At 35.3% G+C, this 20,015-nt stretch overlaps 1 protein-coding gene across 3 annotated transcripts in view; it reads left to right on the top strand.

The window, feature by feature from the left end:
* The window catches only part of LOC139810566 (glutamine synthetase 2 cytoplasmic-like), a 30,899-nt gene extending 16,718 nt beyond the window's left edge, over positions 1-14,181 (top strand). For 2 of the 3 annotated variants that reach the window (XM_071774225.1, XM_071774224.1), the window contains exons 2-4: positions 9,125-9,315; positions 9,900-10,348; positions 10,732-14,181. In XM_071774225.1, coding sequence (XP_071630326.1) covers positions 9,132-9,315; positions 9,900-10,348; positions 10,732-11,208 — 1,110 coding nt within the window. In that variant the 5' untranslated portion in view covers positions 9,125-9,131 and the 3' untranslated portion in view covers positions 11,209-14,181. Of the gene's footprint in view, positions 1-1,017; positions 1,275-9,124; positions 9,316-9,899; positions 10,349-10,731 lie in introns of those variants that run through there. The other variant, XM_071774226.1, reaches the window with a different exon arrangement.
* The last annotated feature ends 5,834 nt before the right edge of the window (positions 14,182-20,015 follow it).

Raw genomic sequence — 20,015 nt, 5'->3', positions numbered from 1 at the left:
TATTCATTTTTATTATATTTATTATGCTTTTATCCACTTCTACTAATTTACATTTAAAATAAAAATTCAAAAATAATTAACAGTACACACACACACTAATTATATATATATATATATATATATATATATATATATATATATATTAGTATAGAAAATAATATTTTAACACATTTAAGTGTATTTCCAAATTCTATAATATATACTAAAGTTTATGCTTTCGAAATACCGTGTTGCAAAAGAATAATAATTAATAAGTCATAATAGTACAAAGAATAATACAAAATAGAAACTCTCACGATAATTAATGATTGTTATATAATAGCAGTAAAATATTAATGACGTGATGATTTAGAGCACCGATGTAGTCGTGGTAACTGTGGACAAGATCTGTAGCATCTACTTGATAATTTACTGTCTCCTCGAAACGAGGAAGATAAAATTAACACCGCGGACGAGCCCCCGTCTCTCGTGTCTAATGCTATCTTTTGAATCGTGGAGTTAATTGACCACGCGCTAATTAGGAAATTATTTGCATCAGTTGTGGAGCATTATTTTCGCAAATAGTCGACGAGAAATGTAAAGAAATTATATCTATATATAACAGCCAAAATTATCCAATAAAAACAATTATTGAGATTTATAAGCACTGTTTGAGTTATAAGATTTCCGCTTTTCCGGCACGTGAGTGTCTCTCTCTCTCTCACTCTCTCGTTCTCTGCCAGTGATGTTTGAAACAGTGAAAAGCAAAATTAACTTTTGGCACGAATAAACAGCGAGTTAGTCGAGAGACTCTGGTATTTCGACACGTGGTATAATCGCACTTGTTGTCCGATCAGGTGGGCGACAACAGGTGAGGCCGAGTGGTTTGTTTATCGCCAATCGCGGGATCTTCCGCGCCTCGCGTCATCGCGAAGAGGCTCGAAAGAGTCGAAGACTCGACTCTCGGGCCTCCTGAGGCGTTGATTGGGGAGGGGCGCCTATATAAATGGTACCACTCTCACTCCTTGACGACCAGTTCTCAGGGTGCGTTGCTCCCACGTGCTTTCTACTCGGTGTTGCTCTATTTTCGTTCGCTCTCTTTTCTTTCTTTCTCTCCCGCCTCTTCTGTCGAAACGCGCAAAGGACCGAGAATCTCTTTCGCAAACCTATACAAGACGAAATTCCGCAAAGATGGGCACCAACGTTCTCGTCAGGATTTGCGGGCCAAAGCTCTTGCGCGCCGCAATGACCGAGCAAAAATCATGGATCGCCGTCAGCAGATGTTTTAGTCTCAGGTTCGTAGAGACCAAATTTATTAGGATTGATCGGTGCTTGGATCTTTAACTCATTAATTAGGACAGAGAGTCTCCAGACTGTCCTAATACGCATTTGTTAGACTTATTCATTTTAGTCATACGTTAGTCAAAATATGCATCCACATTTTGAAGAAGAACTAGTAAAAGATGTGCAGTTTGAAAGAACAAACCTATCATCGGCCAAAAATTGGCATTAATCTTTCAATAAATAAACTTTCGAAACCGTGTCGCGGTGTCTTTAACAATACTATAGAACAATTTAAAATTGATTTTTCTTTTAAGAAAAAATAAACCAGATTTTATTCTCTAATTCTTGAATTTCCAAAATTAATTATATTGATTAATCAAGTTTTGAATTTAGTTGCTTTAAACTAAATTTTAATTAGATATAATGATTAAAATTTAATTAGCTAATTGATTTGATGAAGGACGTGTGTTAGTTAGAGGAATTAATAAAAGGGCTGTAATTGTATAACTTTTATTAATTCTATTATAAAATCAGTAGGCATTTAAGTACAAATAATCGAATTAACAGTGTTAGTTTTTATTAAATAAAGTTGAGTTTTTCGACAATTAGTTCAAACTAATTTAACCGTCATTTTATGTAATAATTATTGTGTATATTTTTGGCAGTAAAATAATTTCTTACTGCTTCTTTTATATAAATTTTTGGAATATATAATATTTCCATCTTTTATGTTTGAAGTTTATATTTTCAAACCAAAATTTTTTGAATTGATAAGAAAAAGTTTTTAGCTACATGCTTTGAGTGGTGTTTCAATTCAATTCTTGCTCGATATCTAAGTCGTCTTTGCTACATTTTGTCGTTCTTTAAATACCTACAAATGTGTCGCTCGTAAATCACAACTGATTAGGCCGTAAAACAAACCGCAATAAATCAAAATTTCTTGAAAATAAGAGACAAAATATTGCTTGAAGCAATGTACAATGCATAATCGTACAGCTATAATTTACTTAAGATAATGAGTGACAGAAGAAGCTAATATCAACAACTTTGCATTTAATAACCTGATATTGACTGTCGTTACGGTGCTTTACTCGTAAATGATTGCGCATTGCTGTTAGAACGGGAGTTATGGCAATGGTCGATTCTGTGAGATTAATGATCCCGTGGTTAATGGAATGTGGCCAAAGTTAAGGTCGGTAGCCGCGAAGCTTTCGCTTCATTACAAAGCAGGTTTCTGATGAACACGAGTGAAAGGACGCGACTTAACGTGACGCTATATGTAGAGGATTTATTTGTGAATTTTTCACATATAATAATTTATTACGAACAGGATTAATCAAAGTAAAATATAAAATAAAAAAAATATATAAATTGTATAATTAAAATAATCTGACGAATATATATAACAACGTGAGTAATGAGAACAATAAATTGAAGAACTTTTGATGAAAGAAATCGTTGAAATAATATTAAATTAGAAATGATATATGATAGAATAGAATAGTTTTTGAGTATATATAGATTTGCGTTAAAAATATAATGTATCTATACTAATACAATTGAATATATAACATGTAATATATAAATATAAATTTATACGCACATATTTGGGTTATTTGTGTGCTGTCACTCGAATTTGAATATTCCTTACGCTTCAAGGAAATACGCAGAATACTTTCAAAGACACTCTTTGTATCAAAATTTCAATATATTGATTTGAAATACATATACAACTTTGAAGGAAGGTCTCGTCGAGGTTATTCATACGCGCGTCCGAATTATTTATAATCTCGCCTCCTCGCACACATCACTTATCACGATGCCGTGATAACGCGTCGCTATTTTTACGGCAATTTAACGTCGACTGGAAACTGAAACTGGTCTGCGATATTGAAATGCATTATGCATTCGTTAACAAAAGTAGCCTCTCTCGGAGTCAGATAACGATACTTGTAACGGAGTTACGGGATCTCGGAAAATTCTGTGATATTTAAATGTCAAAGTTAGAACGAATGGAATTAGATACTTTTGTAGCAACTAGCGAGATAAAATTTCAAATAAATTACGCGTGTTCTCAGCGTGAGTATTTGTATTGCGTGTATGTATGAGAGGCATCCTCAGAAGTCACTTTACTCTTGCGCAAGCCATTCTCTTACGGAAGAAGGGCTTCAAATGTCGTCATTTTTTGATAAAGACCGGACTGAAATGCTGATAAAAGGAACAGAATAAAAAACACAACATGCAACGAAAGAATTAAACGAGAGTCAAACGCAAATGGAATAAAAAAAAGGAAAATAATAATTGGTATCAAGATACCGGTATACTCAAATATTGTTATTTTAATAAGAACAAATTAAATTTTAATTTAATTTGTTCTTATTAAATATATTGAGATATCATATAAGAGTAAATTACAGTGTTGATATAAGATTTCTTTGGTATATTGGCGATATTAGAAATTGACGATTTTTAGAAATCTGAAAAACAAATGAAAGATTCATACTACTTATAGGCAAAAAGCAGAATCAATTAACCTTATTATAAATTAAGTACAAACGTACAAATATTTTATACATATATATGATAATACGCAACGAATGCTTAGCGAGTTATGATAATAATACATTTATTGGTATGACGTTACAACAATTTCGTTTACTGGAAACGTTATAGCAATATTGATTACAGAAGCGTAAGAAGCAATGTATCATCTTTTAAATCTTTTGCACCTAATTTGACAATTTTATTTTTAAAAACTCTATCTCCGAATTTAAAAGAGGCAATACAACGTTGATAAAAGAAACAAAATAAATAACAAGTAACTTATAAAAGAATTGAACATCGTCGAGAATCAAACGAGAAAATTACGCATTTTTAAGGAATTTTCTTGAACTACATTCTGAGAGAAGCCAGCACGTGCCGATTCGTGTCGCGACGTCTTACGAACTACTGATATAAACCGTTTGCTAAGGAGGTACATACGTCAATTGTACTTTTATCGCTATTTTTCTCCCGTTGATGAAATGCTTCTTTATTCACGTCGAAAGATGATACTTTTTATCATTCCTTGTTTCAAGTTAAAAAGAGCGTGATCAGCTTTTATAACGGATTCCAGGGCTAGTGTTACATGTATGTAATAGGGTCAAGGATGGCTTCGTCCAAAGTAGGTTTCCACGCGCCTTCTTCCACCTTATTATATACATTTTGATTATCTTTTTTTTTTCGTTTCATCTGTTCGTCCCAGATGCTTTTTACAAACGTCGATTAATCTGAAAATCGGTAAATTATACGTTTAATCCCGACTGACCTTATTGCGCGAGTCATCAAAATGCGCGAACATAGTGCGAGTAAAAATTTAACCACAAAACCTCTCGCGGGATTCTTTACGCAGTGAACCGCATCCGTTTTCTGTATGTGAGTTAAGAGAAATCGCGAATGTCCGATTATATCCAACGGTAAATTGTATGCACAGCATAATATGAAATATTTTACTATACGGAATTATTGTAAAATATCTTATAACAATTAATAACGATTAAATAAAACGTTTTTTGTTAATATATTAATAAATTTTAATTTATAAATATATCTATATAATTGCATTTCTTTCAAAATACTCAAAGAAAATGGAGCAATAACGACGGATCGGAAAACTTGATGAAATACATCGATAGTTCGTCGCGTAACAGAACGCGTAAATGAACATATCTACACTAATATTACAAGTGACGACAAATTTATATTATTTCGCTATCCAAGTTTGGAAAAATTTGTAAGGAAAATTTTGCGGCCGAATCATGTGAAAATCCAAACACGTCGGCAGTGCCCTGCACATAGTCATCACACCGAATCGCTGGAATAAAACTGAAATGCCGAACGAAAGAAAACGTAAATATACGACGTAAGAAACGACCGCAGTTAGCATTCAAAGATGGGTTTCTTCAGCGTGTGTCATGTCTGGCTCTCTTGACGTGATATTCTCGTGTGAACTTTTAGATTCACCGTGATAAATCTTTTTTGTTTTTGACTTTTAGCTCGTTTATAAGAGAGAGGAGGGAGTGCTCGAATTGAGCGCGTGTCAAGGCATTAACGCTAATGCAGATGGTATATCATATTTCTCGAGACATTTTCTGTCCGCGTGTCCAGATACGCGAGCGAAATGACGCATTGACGCGCACGTGCGCACTATTGGCCGCTTATGACAAAACAGTGTACTCGGATCGAGCAAAGGTCGCTGATCGTCACGAATACACTCAACCCTGCATCCACGCGAGTTCAGCAGGAAGTACATTAACCTCCGCACTTATTTTCATCCTTCAGTCTTTCCCCGAGCTCGTAGATTATGAACGAAAACAAAAAATCCGAATGAGAATGCGCGAAGAGGAACACCGAACAAAAGCAATTGTTCGCAAAGCTATTGTGTTTGTAATTTACATTGATTGTAAATACTTAATAATATTAAGTATATTAGTGATGATTAATTAAATATATACATTATTAAATATATTATTTAAATATATTTAATGACAAGAGGTCGATTTCAATCAAACGGTTAATTTAATATTATAATAAATGTCGAATTCCCAACGGAACATAAATTCATCTCAACGGAAAGTATAAAATTTTTACTATACAAGATATTATATATGTTTGACTTGAATTTTGAAAAATGTCACACGATTTTCATTGCTTCCAGCTGAAAAACTCAAATTACATCGAGATATCGTAAATTATATTGTCATCAGTGCTATTAGTGCGGCTGTTAAATAAATAAATAAGACTTATTGCTTATTTACGGTTTAAAACGCTTGAAAAATTGTACTTGTCAGACTGTCAATTGCATTCTCAGACATTCGATTGGTCGCAATCGTCTCGCAATTGTCACAAAAGTAGGTCACCATCCGTCAAGCATATAACTCATCGATTGAATGATTAAGATGATTACGTATGTATTGCACAAAAGTGACTTCTTTATCGCACGTGATCGAAGATAATACAGGGCTCAATTTTTTTTGTCTGACAGCCCTACATGCTATATCAATTATATACAAGATACATCACATAAGCTTTTGGGAAAAAGTAACGCACACAGTTCTGATATAAGTATATAAAGCTCTGAAAAATTAATCATTTTCACACAGTAGCTATATACTAGAAATTGATATTTATCGAAAGAGATAATCTCTCGCAATTCCACGAGATAAATCAGGTATAAATCCATTGATTTCTAGACATAATCGTTTTCCGCAGTTCTACGTGTCTTTAGCGATGACGAAAGACGCGTGGCATTAATTATGTAATGTCAAAATGACGTAAGCGAACATCTTTCGCTTTACAGTTATTAATCCTAGGAACGCAGCACCATATCGGCACTCTCCAAATTAAGATCAAAGTTCGTGTAACGTGCACCAACTGCCGGCACCAGAACCCCGAAACATCAGCCAAAGAATTATTTCTATACTAATATTGTCCTACTATTATTAGCTCAATTAATAATAGCAAACTAAACTAATAATAGAAAACTCAAATTCGATTTTAAACATGTATTAACGACTAATTCTGAAAATATGTATCCGATAAAGTTTTTTTTGAAATCAAGCGAAGAATAAACTGTAAAACAAGTTGCATTTAAAACAGAAGTTTAATCTTCATTCGATTTATTTTTTTGCAAGAAGACATACGCCTTTAATGGCATATTTGAGAAGCATGTTAATTTTAAAGTTAAAATTAAAATTTAAATTTTAAATTTGTTTCAAAGAATCTAAAAAAAGTTAAAAGTTGTGCATTCTGGATTCCATATCACTTTGTTGCATGTCTTCTTAAGATAACAATTTGAGGATAAACAGATAATGCTAAAAAAAATTTAAGTACGAGAACTGATGAATCTCGCGATAATCGTAGAATCGTGTTATCTGTCGAAAACAATTTTTATGACTCGCGGATGTACGTCTTATCTATAAATCAGAGATAACGATGGAATTTCGAACCCGAGCATTCGATCACGATCAGCGTGAATTACGCAATCGCCGGAAAAAACATTGTACAAAAAGTACACTTAGCCTTGCCGAGACGAAAGTTGAGAGTCGAAAATTTTCTGCTCGATCGATCCTCTCGTCCCAGGATGGTTTCGATCACTTCCCACTCACGATGCGACTTTTATGGCATCAGACCTTGATTACACACGTACACGACGTACATAAGTGTTAGGATCTTAAAAGCGCTTTATAATTGCGCGATCATGTTTTCGAGGAAAAGTAAAGTAAAACCGTTAGTAATATAGATTCAATTGCTTTATAAAAGCTTCACTGAAAGAAAGTAAAAGTTCCAATATCAACAATGGAAAAACAAGGATCAATAATCGAGCAAATGGTAGATGTCAAATTTAAAAGTTCATTTCAATCTCAATAATACGTACTACGTCGGGACGTTTCGAACTACACAGAGTCTTCTTCAGCCAAAAAACAATGTTAATTAAATATAAATGAATTTAAGTTCCAATATCGTCCGATACTGGAGAAGAATATCTGTCCTACTTTGCGATGTAAAAGTTCCACCGGTGGAGTGGAAAGATTTGTGTTGGAAAACTACCGGAAAGTATCACGTAGAACGATTATCGTTCCAGACTTATGGAAATCAGTTTGAACTGTTAAAGCCCTATAGGACCAAACAGATATTACACGATAGGATCAGAGAAATTCCGTATCTGTTTCGACCTTAGGTTTAATGGTCGTTCGTCGGAGAATTTAGCCGCGAAGGTTTTCGGCGAAGAACCAGAAGAAAAATCCCGTCGTTGCGAGCCGACACGACGGTCGACTCCGACACGCCGCGCCGCCGCGCCGGAGCCCGGAGCACGCCGAGGCGCACGCACGCCTCGCGTGCTCCGCGCGTGAAGCCCCTATATGTGGGCGCACCTATCTTTTCACGGCACCACCACAATTAAAGCCTTTCCTTCGCGCGCGCATTGCATCGGCATCGCGGATGCGGCACGCGCGTCATGCCGTCGCCGCCGTCGCCAAGCGATCGAGGACGGGCGATGCGCGATGCCACGCGGCCGTCTTAAGCCTGTTTGTCACGGTTTCGCTTTCCAGGAAGCGCTTTCTTCACGATACACGAGCGAGACGCGCCGACAAGATGAGATCCTTGAGTCGAAAGGAACTTTCCTCGCAGCCTAAAGTCGATGCGAGATTTATTGAAATCGGACATATCAAGATCGAGCTATTAAACATGCAAAGCTTGACGCGAACATAAAAAAAGGAATTATAATACAAAATTAGTAGAACTAATGTAAATAAATGCGTGATCTTGTCTTTTACGATATCATTTTTTGTTTGGAACGATATGGAACATGCGCGCGTGTGAGAAAATGTTCGTAAATTACGTACTCAATGATAGGCACGTGTATGCAATTATCTGAAATATAAGTTAAATACTGTAATAATTATACTATTTCATAATTACATATATATATATATATATATATATATATATATATATATATATATATATATATATATATATATATATATATATACATATATACAGGGTGAGTCATTTTAATTTACCATCCCCAAAAACTTTTTTATTTTTAATTTGAAAAAAAAATGCTTTTTTAAATATACATATATTTGTATTATAATATTAATATATTATATATCGAGAGAAATTATAATACACCTAATATTAATAAAGAAGCAAAAGAAAGAAAGAGAAAAGAAAATATTTTCTTTCGATAGAAGATTTTTGCACTTTACGATTATAGCTCCCTCCTAATTCATATATTCTCCGTGCTATACGAAAAATGATTCCGATATTTGCAAAAGTATATTTATTTTTATTAATCTTTAATATTTATTTGTTATAGTACCACTATGTCGCGCAGTATGCTGAAGGATTCGCCGAATGCGGCGTTGGACAAGACTTTGTTGCAAAAATATCTTGATCTGCCCCAGCCGGAAAATGCGATCCAGGCGAAGTACATTTGGATTGATGGTACTGGCGAAGGTTTACGTAGCAAGACCAGAACTTTGAGTTCTGTGCCGAAACATCCTGCCGGTAAGCATATTAATAATTTGATAGATGTTAAAATTTCATACATTTTATACTCAAATTATAATGTTTCAAAAATAAATCGAGGTTTACAGATTAAATATGTTAATTACATTACATACCAATTATTTGTTAATAATTAGAATGTCTTTTTTTTTTATTAAAAGTTTGATGAAGAAATAAAAGCCATTAATGGATCAAATCGTATCAATGGATATCGATAAATGGCAACACCTGTTTCTCATTTAATCGATAGATTTCTCTCGGAAAGAAAACAAATTTGAACATTTCATCAGAATATTGATTTTTAAAGACCTTTACATTTCGAAGTTTTATACTTTAAACATATATCCTTCAAGAGTAAGGACTAATTATTAAAATATTTATTATATGTGTATGTACAACATGAGTATATAAAAATCAATAAGTTAGTAACGATTAATTTTTCATAAAATTGCTCGCGGGAAATTGTAATTGGAGAAAATCGAATCGCTGATTTGCTGAGGAAGAAGCTTCAGTAAACGTGACCTGCTTTATAATTGATCGCTATTTCTATACGATATTATATCAAACTCAATTATCTTTCCAAGATCTGCCAACATGGACTTACGACGGCAGTTCGACGTACCAGGCCGACGGTGCCAACAGTGATATATTTCTCTACCCGGTGGCGATTTATAACGATCCCTTCCGTCGCGGTAACAACAAGCTCGTGCTCTGCGACACTTACTACAGCGACAAGACGCCAACGAAGTCGAACAAGCGGTATCGCGCGAACCAGGCGATGGAGACTATCAAGGATCAGGAACCCTGGTTCGGTATCGAGCAAGAGTACACTCTGTTGGACTTCGACGGTAGGCCGCTTGGTTGGCCCAAGAATGGTTTCCCGGGCCCACAGGGTCCCTATTATTGCGGCGTCGGCGCCGATAAAGTGATCGGTCGCGAGATCGTCGAGGCCCATTACAGAGCCTGCCTCTACGCCGGTGTGAAGCTCGCGGGGACCAATGCCGAGGTGATGCCCTCGCAATGGGAGTTCCAGGTGAGTAAATCGAAGCTGAAATAAAGAAAAACAGAGAGAATACGTCTATCGTTGTTCTCCTATAACTTTGAAGTCAATCTTTCTTTGGTGACAAATGAACGAAAGATCAGGAGATTCTTATAGAATCTTAAATTTAACCGTGATGGTCTAATCAGACAACAAACTCCGATTTAACTGAAGATTTAGCTTTAGCTGTTTGTGTTGTAGTAGAAATATAGTTTAGGATCTTTGCTCTGTCGCAAGTTTAATTTGAAAATTATACTTATCAAAAACTTAATTTACGAACTTTGCGTAACTCGAGACTCACCGAAATATAATTTATAAAGTTCTTTTACGGAACCCTCTACGAAGAGTTATTATCATGTTTTTTACTATGGATCCAGGTGGGACCATGCACGGGCATCGACGCGGGAGACGATCTGTGGATCGCTCGATTCATCCTGCAGCGCATCGCCGAAGAATACGGTGTGATCGTCACCCTGGACCCGAAACCGGTCGACGGCTCGTGGAATGGCGCCGGTGCCCACACCAACTTCTCGACGAAGGCGATGCGCGGCGAAAACGGTATCGCCGAGATCGAGAAGGCGATCGACAAGCTCAGCAAGCAACATCTCAGGCACATCCAGGCGTACGATCCGCGCGGAGGGAAAGACAATGAGCGCAGGCTGACTGGCAAGTGCGAGACCAGCAATATCCATGACTTCAGTGCCGGGGTGGCCAATCGAAACGTCAGCATCCGCATTCCCCGTGGCGTCGCTGAGGATAAGAAGGGCTACCTGGAAGACAGGAGACCTAGCAGCAATTGCGATCCCTACTCCGTTTGCGACGCCCTGGTCCGTACTTGCGTGCTCAACGAATAATAAAGTCGCGCGGCGACGAGGGTGCGCGTAGAAGACACGCCGGACCGACACGCACACACCCGCATACACCTGGAGCGTACAATTACTTGTAGAACTTAGAATCCTGTCTGTTTCTTTATTTGGAACGGTGGTTAATGTTGAACTTATCTGCCGGAAAAGTAGCGCAAAATTTGAGCAATCAGCGTCTTATTAAGTATCATTCGAAATGCTTAACTGCAGGTTCTACAAAAACGAAATTTGCCATTAACGATCGGGCATGGCAAATGCCGAAAGAGAATTGACCGGTTAGTGTTGCACGATCGGTTCGGTTCTCTTTAACTGTTCACGTTATGGATAAGATATTATTGTTTAGAGAAGAGCAGAGCGGACCATTGATTCGTGATCGATTTATTTGGATTGTCGATGCCAGCTCGGCATAGTCAGGATATAAATATTAGGTAATTAAAAAAGCGAGCTTGTAATTATAAGTGCGAGGCATATGTTACTGTTCAAGTTAATCGCGTTAAATCGCTTCCTAAAGCTCGTCTTTTTATAGATTTTATAATACCATTTTAGAAAGCGATATAAGAACAAATAAGGAGGATAAAGAAGTTTATAGCCACGCATTGTTTGAAAATAGCATAAAGAATATAATACTATATAAATATAAAAAAACAATGTAGAAATAAGTAAGCAAATTAAGGGAAGTTCGTAACATATTAATCGTCACATGCACCGACTTCTTTTGCGCGCGTAAAACTGTTGAATGTGAAGCAAATCGTGAAACAACTGAGAAAGAATCCAATTTTTAGAAAAGAAATTTAACCATAAAGTTCTAACATAATTATATTTTTAATATATTTTATAATGTTTAATTTTTTTAGAAAGCTTAAAACTTGACCGTTATTACGATTTAGTTTTATCGGTACTATTATGTCGACAGTTTTTATTTTTAAATTTAATTAATTTAAATGTATCATTAAATAACATCATATATAAATTCATACATGTATACACATAATAAATATATATAAACATACATAAAATATAATACAATTACTTTAAACTATACATGCAGTCACTTACAAATTATGTACATATTATATTGTGTATTGTAAGCGACTGGAATAGTGAGATGGTCAGAACAAGTTATCACTTGAGACGATGCCTCACTTGACATAATATCAAATTAACGTGATGAATACTTTATGGATTAAGGCGTTTGCATTATATTTTTGTATATATAATTGCATATATTGCAGCTAGGTATATTGTAATTACTGTGCTTTAATCAAATAGTGTTTAGAAGAAAGAAACAAAATACAAGCTGTCCTTACTTAGCCCGGATGAATAGTTGTTATGGGAAGGCAAGACAAGTTGTTTAACGCATGAAAAGTTCTAGATAAAAGTTTTAAACATATTAAAATTTACAAGTAATTGTTATTTTATATTTAAAAGCAATGTTGCGTGTGCAAAATGAAATTGCAAGGAATCGAAATTTTTATAATAAACAACTTCACTACTAACTGAACTTTTACTCTCTCATCGTGCTCTCATATCACATTTCTTGCCTTAAACGTCATTTTAATTGAAATTGGTATTATGTTTTCCAGATGTTATTTTTATTTAAAAAATATACAGTAATTACAAGATTGAGATATAGCTTATCAAGAAAAGAAATTTATTATCTTCTCTAGAAACACAATTTTCAATATTAAAATAGTTATTTTGCCTTTAAAATAACATATTTAAGAAATAAGTATTTTATTAAAAATGTTGTTTAATAATATTAAATATATGTATATTAAAAATATGTTATCAGAATCTAACGATTAAAAATATATCTTAAAAGAAACGAGAAGAATCAATTCTGAATATATCTTCGTTGTTACAAAATTAGACACAAGATAAACTCGAGAAAAATAAGGCGATCTTCACGTGAATTATGTTTTCGATTTAAGCTTGGACTACGAATACGACCTGATAATGTAGCCGCTAAAGTAATTCTGAGTTTTCGGTTATTCGTATTTGATATGAGAGATTGTGTTCAGTATCATTAAATTCTAAGCTTCACTTATGTAAAGATCACATCAAACTTTGAAGCAGATTCGTTTTTAACACTTTTTAACGCTAAATTATCCAATCTGTCATTCAAATCTGAATTTTATGACGTTACAGCGTGGAAATTACGTTTAATATAATTTATCAAGAAAACACAATGTACATGCGTGCGAAATCGAGGCGGCAACAAGATCTGAGGGATAATTTAAGAGTGCGTGAAAGATAATAGATGCCTATGACATCCATCGAACCGAGCGTTTTGCTGAAACGCCCATGTTTTTCTTACAGAAGCTAGTTAGCTCATCGTATACAGCACGTTCCATATAGTTCGACGGAAACATCGATACTTTCAGACGAAGAATGATGCCATCCAACGTCTATTCTTCGTTATCCGGTTAGATGAGAGCCGTGATTGTCGATGCTCTCGAATATTTCTAAGTGGAAAGAAAGTTGTCCGAGAGTAACGGATGTTGAGTCTCTCATGGTCGCATATGTAAAATTGAAAGTCACCAGTGATAAAATGTAGTATAACGTGAAAATAGTATATAAGGATGTATCCTTAGGGATATGCGAGGGATCAATAAGGGTGTGACGATCGACCGCTAGAGAGTAAATCGATTCGCGACTTGCCTTCTTCGACGTTCATGCGACATTCTTGCAAGGACGTCGCACGAGCAGTATATCTAGTAAATATGTAGAAAGTTAGCGCAATTAATTACGTCTAAGAAAGTTTATTATTTCGTAAGTTTAAGGCGAGACTACTAGGTTTACGGAGTCGGAAAACGTACGCGGTGGCTCCGAAGGAAGGTGGTGTCGACCGTTGCCAAAGCGATAGTACGGAGACGCGACAGTTAACGTCGACAGATAAATTTTTAGAGGATTATAAGGGTACATATTATAACAATTGTTATAAATAAAGAAGTTTTATCTTTCCATCATTCTCAAATTTATTAGATGCGAAACTCTAACTTGACGAGACTTGAAACGGCTATACGCAGTTAAGCGATTCATTCTTTTCTCTTCACTTCTTCTAATTTTAAATGCTTTCGAAACTGGAATTCTCCTGCCGATGTACATCCCTTTCTCTCGAAGCACTTCGTGTACGAGTGAAATACGTATAGAATTTATATGCTAACCCTTTCTCAAAAACAGATCCCATAAATAAGAAAGCTTATATCAATGTGTTTGAATTTATTTAAGGCCATCCCATTGGTACCGCGACAATAAAGTATACGGATATCCTTCTTCGTAAGATAATGAACACGAATAACGTCATAACGAATACTAATGAAACGAAAGTGTTATATGAAATTTCAGCGATCTTGTCGGCGAAGACTTTTCACAATAAAATAGCAGCGAAATGCAATCAATTAAAAATTTTATTTTAAATACTTTAACACACATAATTTTCACATAAAATAGTTTTAAATATAAAAATAGTTTAATGTACAATTTAAGTAACGATTAACCAAATAGAGTGTCTCAATTGTCTCATAAATTTGTAACAATTTGTATAAAATGCGCATTGTAAGCACAAAAATGATCTTAATGAAAGAATTATTTTACTATTATTATCTTCTTTATTACGTCCTGACAGTCTTGCTAGTCCTTCTACTACTTTTCTATGCAATTAATACTACTTTCAACGTTATCATTATTACCGTATGCTATATATGAACATACAGTCGATGCAACTTTGTATATTGTATTCCTTTATATATGTATATATTTTATGCTAAACTCTTTATGGGACTAAATTGTGCACCATAATCATCGTTAGCGGTTTTATTAAGCGATGACTTATAGCGATCATGCACTAGCTGTTACGGTCATTATTATTGTTGTTATTATTAATAATTGCAAAGGGCGGAAAGATTTTTTCCCCAGGGGAGCAATTAGACGATATTTCTCTTCTACGAGTGATGAAACACGCGTTCATAGTTGCTACGTTTATGAAATAAAAACTTTTGTATATAAATTACGTTTTCCTTAATGCTAGTTTTGTACCGTTTATTTTGCACAGATCGATATTTCTTTACTTAAGTTTTCCATAAGATAAAAAATAAACTACAGATATAAATGGAAAAAAAATGAAATACAGAAAATGTAACGTACAATTAAGAGTTTTAAACGTCCTTGTCAGATTCATGTTTGACTTTTAGTTACACAAGAAGCAATACATGAATTCTTATTTCCTATATTTTAAATCATAAACGACTGTCACTGTTGCATGCAAAATTTTGTGACAACTCAGGTGAGGCCGAGTGATTCGCTTATCGTCTATAGCTATATCTACCGCGCGTGGTCGCGGAAAAGTTTGGAAAAGTCGCGGACTTGACTCTTGAGTCTCCTGAGGCACCAGCGTCCACCCCTATACGTGCTACCGCTTCACTCCTTCCTGACCAGAAAGTACATCCTACGTGTTTTTTACTCGGTATTGCTTCTCTTCACCATCCAGGTGCTTTTTCAAATAAAAGTAAGTTCTCTTGCCTCTCAGCTTGGGGATGGTTTTTAAAGAGAGTTCCCTTGTCTCTCATCATGGATGTTTGTTATATTAGCGCAAATGCTCCAACAAGCTTCTATTGATAGTTGCACATCAAACGTAATTAAAAGCTTTTTTAGACTATCTACCTCTCGAAATATTTACGGAACCTTAATATACCAAAATCAAAAATTGTGTAACTTATGGAAAAAATGAAAAAACCTAAAACAAATACACATAGTTATTTTCTCCATGAGACCTATAACTTTTGTTAAGTGAAAAAATTCGATTTCTATTTAAGAAAAGTGATCAATAGTAAATTCCTCGAAAATAACGCACCACCTGTAAGCAAATTGATATCTAGTGTCCTCTTCAAGGGGAAGAAACTTTTGAACGATACATTTTTATGTATAAAAGACGTAGGAAAAAAGATATTTTATGTGCACATTTAAAATAGATCACCCTATATATATTCATATAATGTCCCGATTCTAAAAGTAGTTAATATAACAAATATACAATAATTTTTTAATATAAAAACGGAGTTATATTAACAAGTAATTAATTTGTAAATCAAATCTTGTTATAATTCTCTCTAGGGTAAAGTGCATATTTCGGATCAGATTCTAATTCGGATCAGCAATGAAATGCCTCTCTGGCTGACTGTATTTATCATATGTGGATTTTTATCCCTATTGTCTATATAGCTATCCCTTATAGCTATAGACAATTAATGAAAAAAATCCACATATGACAGTCGTAATTTTATATAAAGTATCATTAAAGGAAGGTTGGTATTGAATTTGGCGATGATCGGTAAAAGGATTTTTTCTTTATAAAATTTTGAATTTTTTGAGAAATGTCCGTGGTTGTTCTAACTTCCGCCATTGTTCAGAATTACAATCCAATTTGAAAAAAAAAATCGGGATATCTGAAATTTTAAATTCTTTAAAAGAGTCGTACCCAATGACTTTTTCTGTTCAGATTTTCCTAATCAACTAAATATTAAAGTATTATATATATATGAAATAGGGACAGAAAAAACTGAGGAATATAGATAGATAATGGTACTTTATTTACCCCAAAGGGATCTTAAAGGGCGTTTTTTTATCATAGGAACGTACCCAACCCTGTACACTTTCCTTCCAACACTTTATCTTATCCACACATATGGCGTTTTGAAGGGACGTACCCAACCCTTTACAAATTTTGCTTAATCTACTTTTCGCCTGCCTACGTTTTATCGCTAATTGTATTTTCTTTTTCTGTCTTGCTCTAACAATAATCGCTTTTTATCCTTTTCTTTGTTTTTTTTAACTGTATTTAATTAAAATTATTACCGCCTAAACTGCGTAGCAGGTACGGATTCTGTGCCGCCTCGATCTCCGTTGCGTATCGATCCTCCGCGCGCCTCACTAGAAGAGCTGAGTTTCGTCAATTTTAACGAATTCGATTATAACGTTTTGGGAATATGTTCTTAAACCTTGTACTATTATTTATGCAAAAAATAGATTTTTTTACCCATTACAGTAGAATCCCCCCCTTAAGAAAAGTTGAAGTAAAACACTAAGTAAATATTTCGTCTCATATTCTCTTGTGCGCAAGTTTGAAACACGGCGTCCTTGAGAAGCGGTGGTGAGCGGTTGGGCGGTCCACACGTTTCGCGTAGTTCACGACAATCAGCAGCGGTGTTAACGTCTGTAACAAAGCGTAAGTGTTTACATCAACGTCGTAGTCGTAAATATAAAATAAGGCAAAGTAAAACGCAAGTCATGCTATTGTACAACAACCTTTTTCGTCTTACGTTTTTCCATGTCCAGCTCTTTCGCGATTTTTTTCGTTGCAGCTAGTGGTAGCAGTATTATTGACTCAAAACTCCCAAGCTCCCCAAGCTTGACGACCAATTTCAAATTTAATGTCTCCTCCGAAAGATAGCCCAGTTTCTCAGCACGAGCCTCACTCGTGCGGGGGGTGCAGTTTGGAATATAAAAATTCCTGTGATCAGGTGGACTCAAACCTGGTCCTTCGGGGTTAAGAGTCTGGCGCTTTACCACAAGACCACACTGCCACACATAAGCAGGAAAGAATACAAACATTTTATAACATATTGTTATAAATGTAAACATGAATGGCGGACATAAGCCTCACATATGCCCGCCATTGCACCGCGGCGTCGACGTCGAGTTCGAAAGTCGCGATCGGTCGGTCGGTTTGTCGGTTTACTGGGCTACTTGAAATCTCGTGCCGAGATGAGGTCTCAAAAACGCTTCTTTATGATGCAATTCAAGACACAAAGTGAACGTGAAAGTGAACAAAAACTAATAAGAGCCAAACTAGAAAGAATAGCTGCAGAACGCAATATTTCAACGAATGTACCACGTTTTAAGCAGTAAGCATCCAGCCACATCGAATTAGCTATGCTGTTGTATAAAATACGTTAGATTTTAGGAGTAACGTAAGGATACCTTAGATTTAGGGAATGAGGGTTATCAGTCCACAATTCCCGACTGTCTTGGAGTGGTGGCCTGCTTTAGGCCTAAACCAATTTCAAATTTAATGTCTCCTCCGAAAGATAGCCCAGTTTCTCCGCACGAGCCCCACTCGTGCCTGGGGGTGCAGTTTGGAATATAAAAATTCCTATGATCAGGTGGACTCAAACCCGGTTCCTCGGGGTTACGAGTCTGGCGCTTTACCACAAAACCACACTGCCACACATGAGCAGAAAAGAATACAAACATTTTATAACATATTGTTATAAATGTAAATATGAATGGCGGACATAAGCCCCACATATGTCCGCTATTGCACCGCGGTGTCAACGTCGTTATTCCTCGACACCGAAACTTCAACGAATGTACCGCGTTTTAAGCAGTAAGCATTCAGCCACACCAAACTAGCTGTGCTATTGTATAAAATACGTTAGATTTCAGGAGTAACGTAAGGATATTTTAGATTTAAGGAATGCGGGTTATCAGTCCACAATTCCCGAGTGTCTTGGAGTTGAAGTGATTGCCTCCTTTAGGCCTAGACACCGGCCCTGCTGATTTTGGTCCGCCCCGGGTATTTTATTTCCCCGGTACCCTGTAAGCGAGCTTTCCCCTATCCGCCACCTGGGGAGGCGCCCGATGGAGGATCAGCAACCTCACACGGGAGTATGACAATTACGACGTCAGATACTTATCTAAAGATCAACTTTTTTGGACGGTTAATAACTGTCAAAATTCAAAACACAGATAGGTGATCAGATTGGTTTGTTTGAAAAAATCCAAGAAAAATTAGATTGCCTACTAAATAAACGAGATCCCGAAAAGATGTAAAGCTTAATTGCGGCCTACAGAAGCACGTACCACGAAATTTTCTTTGGAAAAAAAAAATTCTGAAAGTACGTTTCTTACAAAGTAGTCTTTGCGTAGGAGAAAGGGGGGTAAGATAACGACCTTATAGTTTATGGATTTTTCCTAATTTCTGTAATAATTTAAAAATAATGACTTATTTTTTTAGATTTATTAAAGCCTTTTGTATCAACTGTAAAAATTTAAAAACCGTTAAATAAATTAGAATTTTTAAAAGAACGTGTTGTTTTTATCATCTTGCCCCATATGCGGGTAAGATGACTTTAGTAGTAAGCAAGATAACAAAAAGTCAAATTAAATTAAAAATAACAATAATTTCTCTTCGCCAGTAAATATTAAAAACGATCCAAAATTATTTAACAACACAACTGGTCAAAATTAATTCTTTATTAAATCACAACGTTTCGATCTTTATCAAGTTAGACATTTTTACACAACCTCAACAAGTACAAAACCATCATAAGTAGCCAGACGTTGATTCTTGGCACCATCGTGCGTACGTAAGATAATTTTGTGCGTTAAATGATAAAATGTAAAAGTGTAAATGTATAATAAAACGGAATAATCGAAACATCTTGTTTGCTATATCCGAAACGTGTCATGGTCAAAGTCACACTAATTACTCATTACCCATTAGTGTGACTTTGACCATGACATGTTTCGGATATAGTTCACTCCTTACTTTATAATATACATACCGTTATTTAACAGATAATACCGTGTAAAAATACGTGCTTCTGCTTGCCGGTATAAAACGTATATATTGTTTACTCACTGGGGATTTACCAGTAATAAATCTAGAAACAAAGTAAGCAGGAAAAGGTAAGATGGTATGATTGGTTAAAGTAAAAAAATTGCTGTTGTAAAACAGCCTGCAGTTATTATGAAAAATCGAATAATATTCGAATAAGCTGTACTTGTAAACTATCGTA

The sequence above is a fragment of the Temnothorax longispinosus genome, chromosome 3 (assembly GCF_030848805.1).
Source record: "Temnothorax longispinosus isolate EJ_2023e chromosome 3, Tlon_JGU_v1, whole genome shotgun sequence".
NCBI lineage: Eukaryota > Metazoa > Arthropoda > Insecta > Hymenoptera > Formicidae > Temnothorax > Temnothorax longispinosus.
This window is presented reverse-complemented; position numbering and strand designations above follow the sequence as displayed.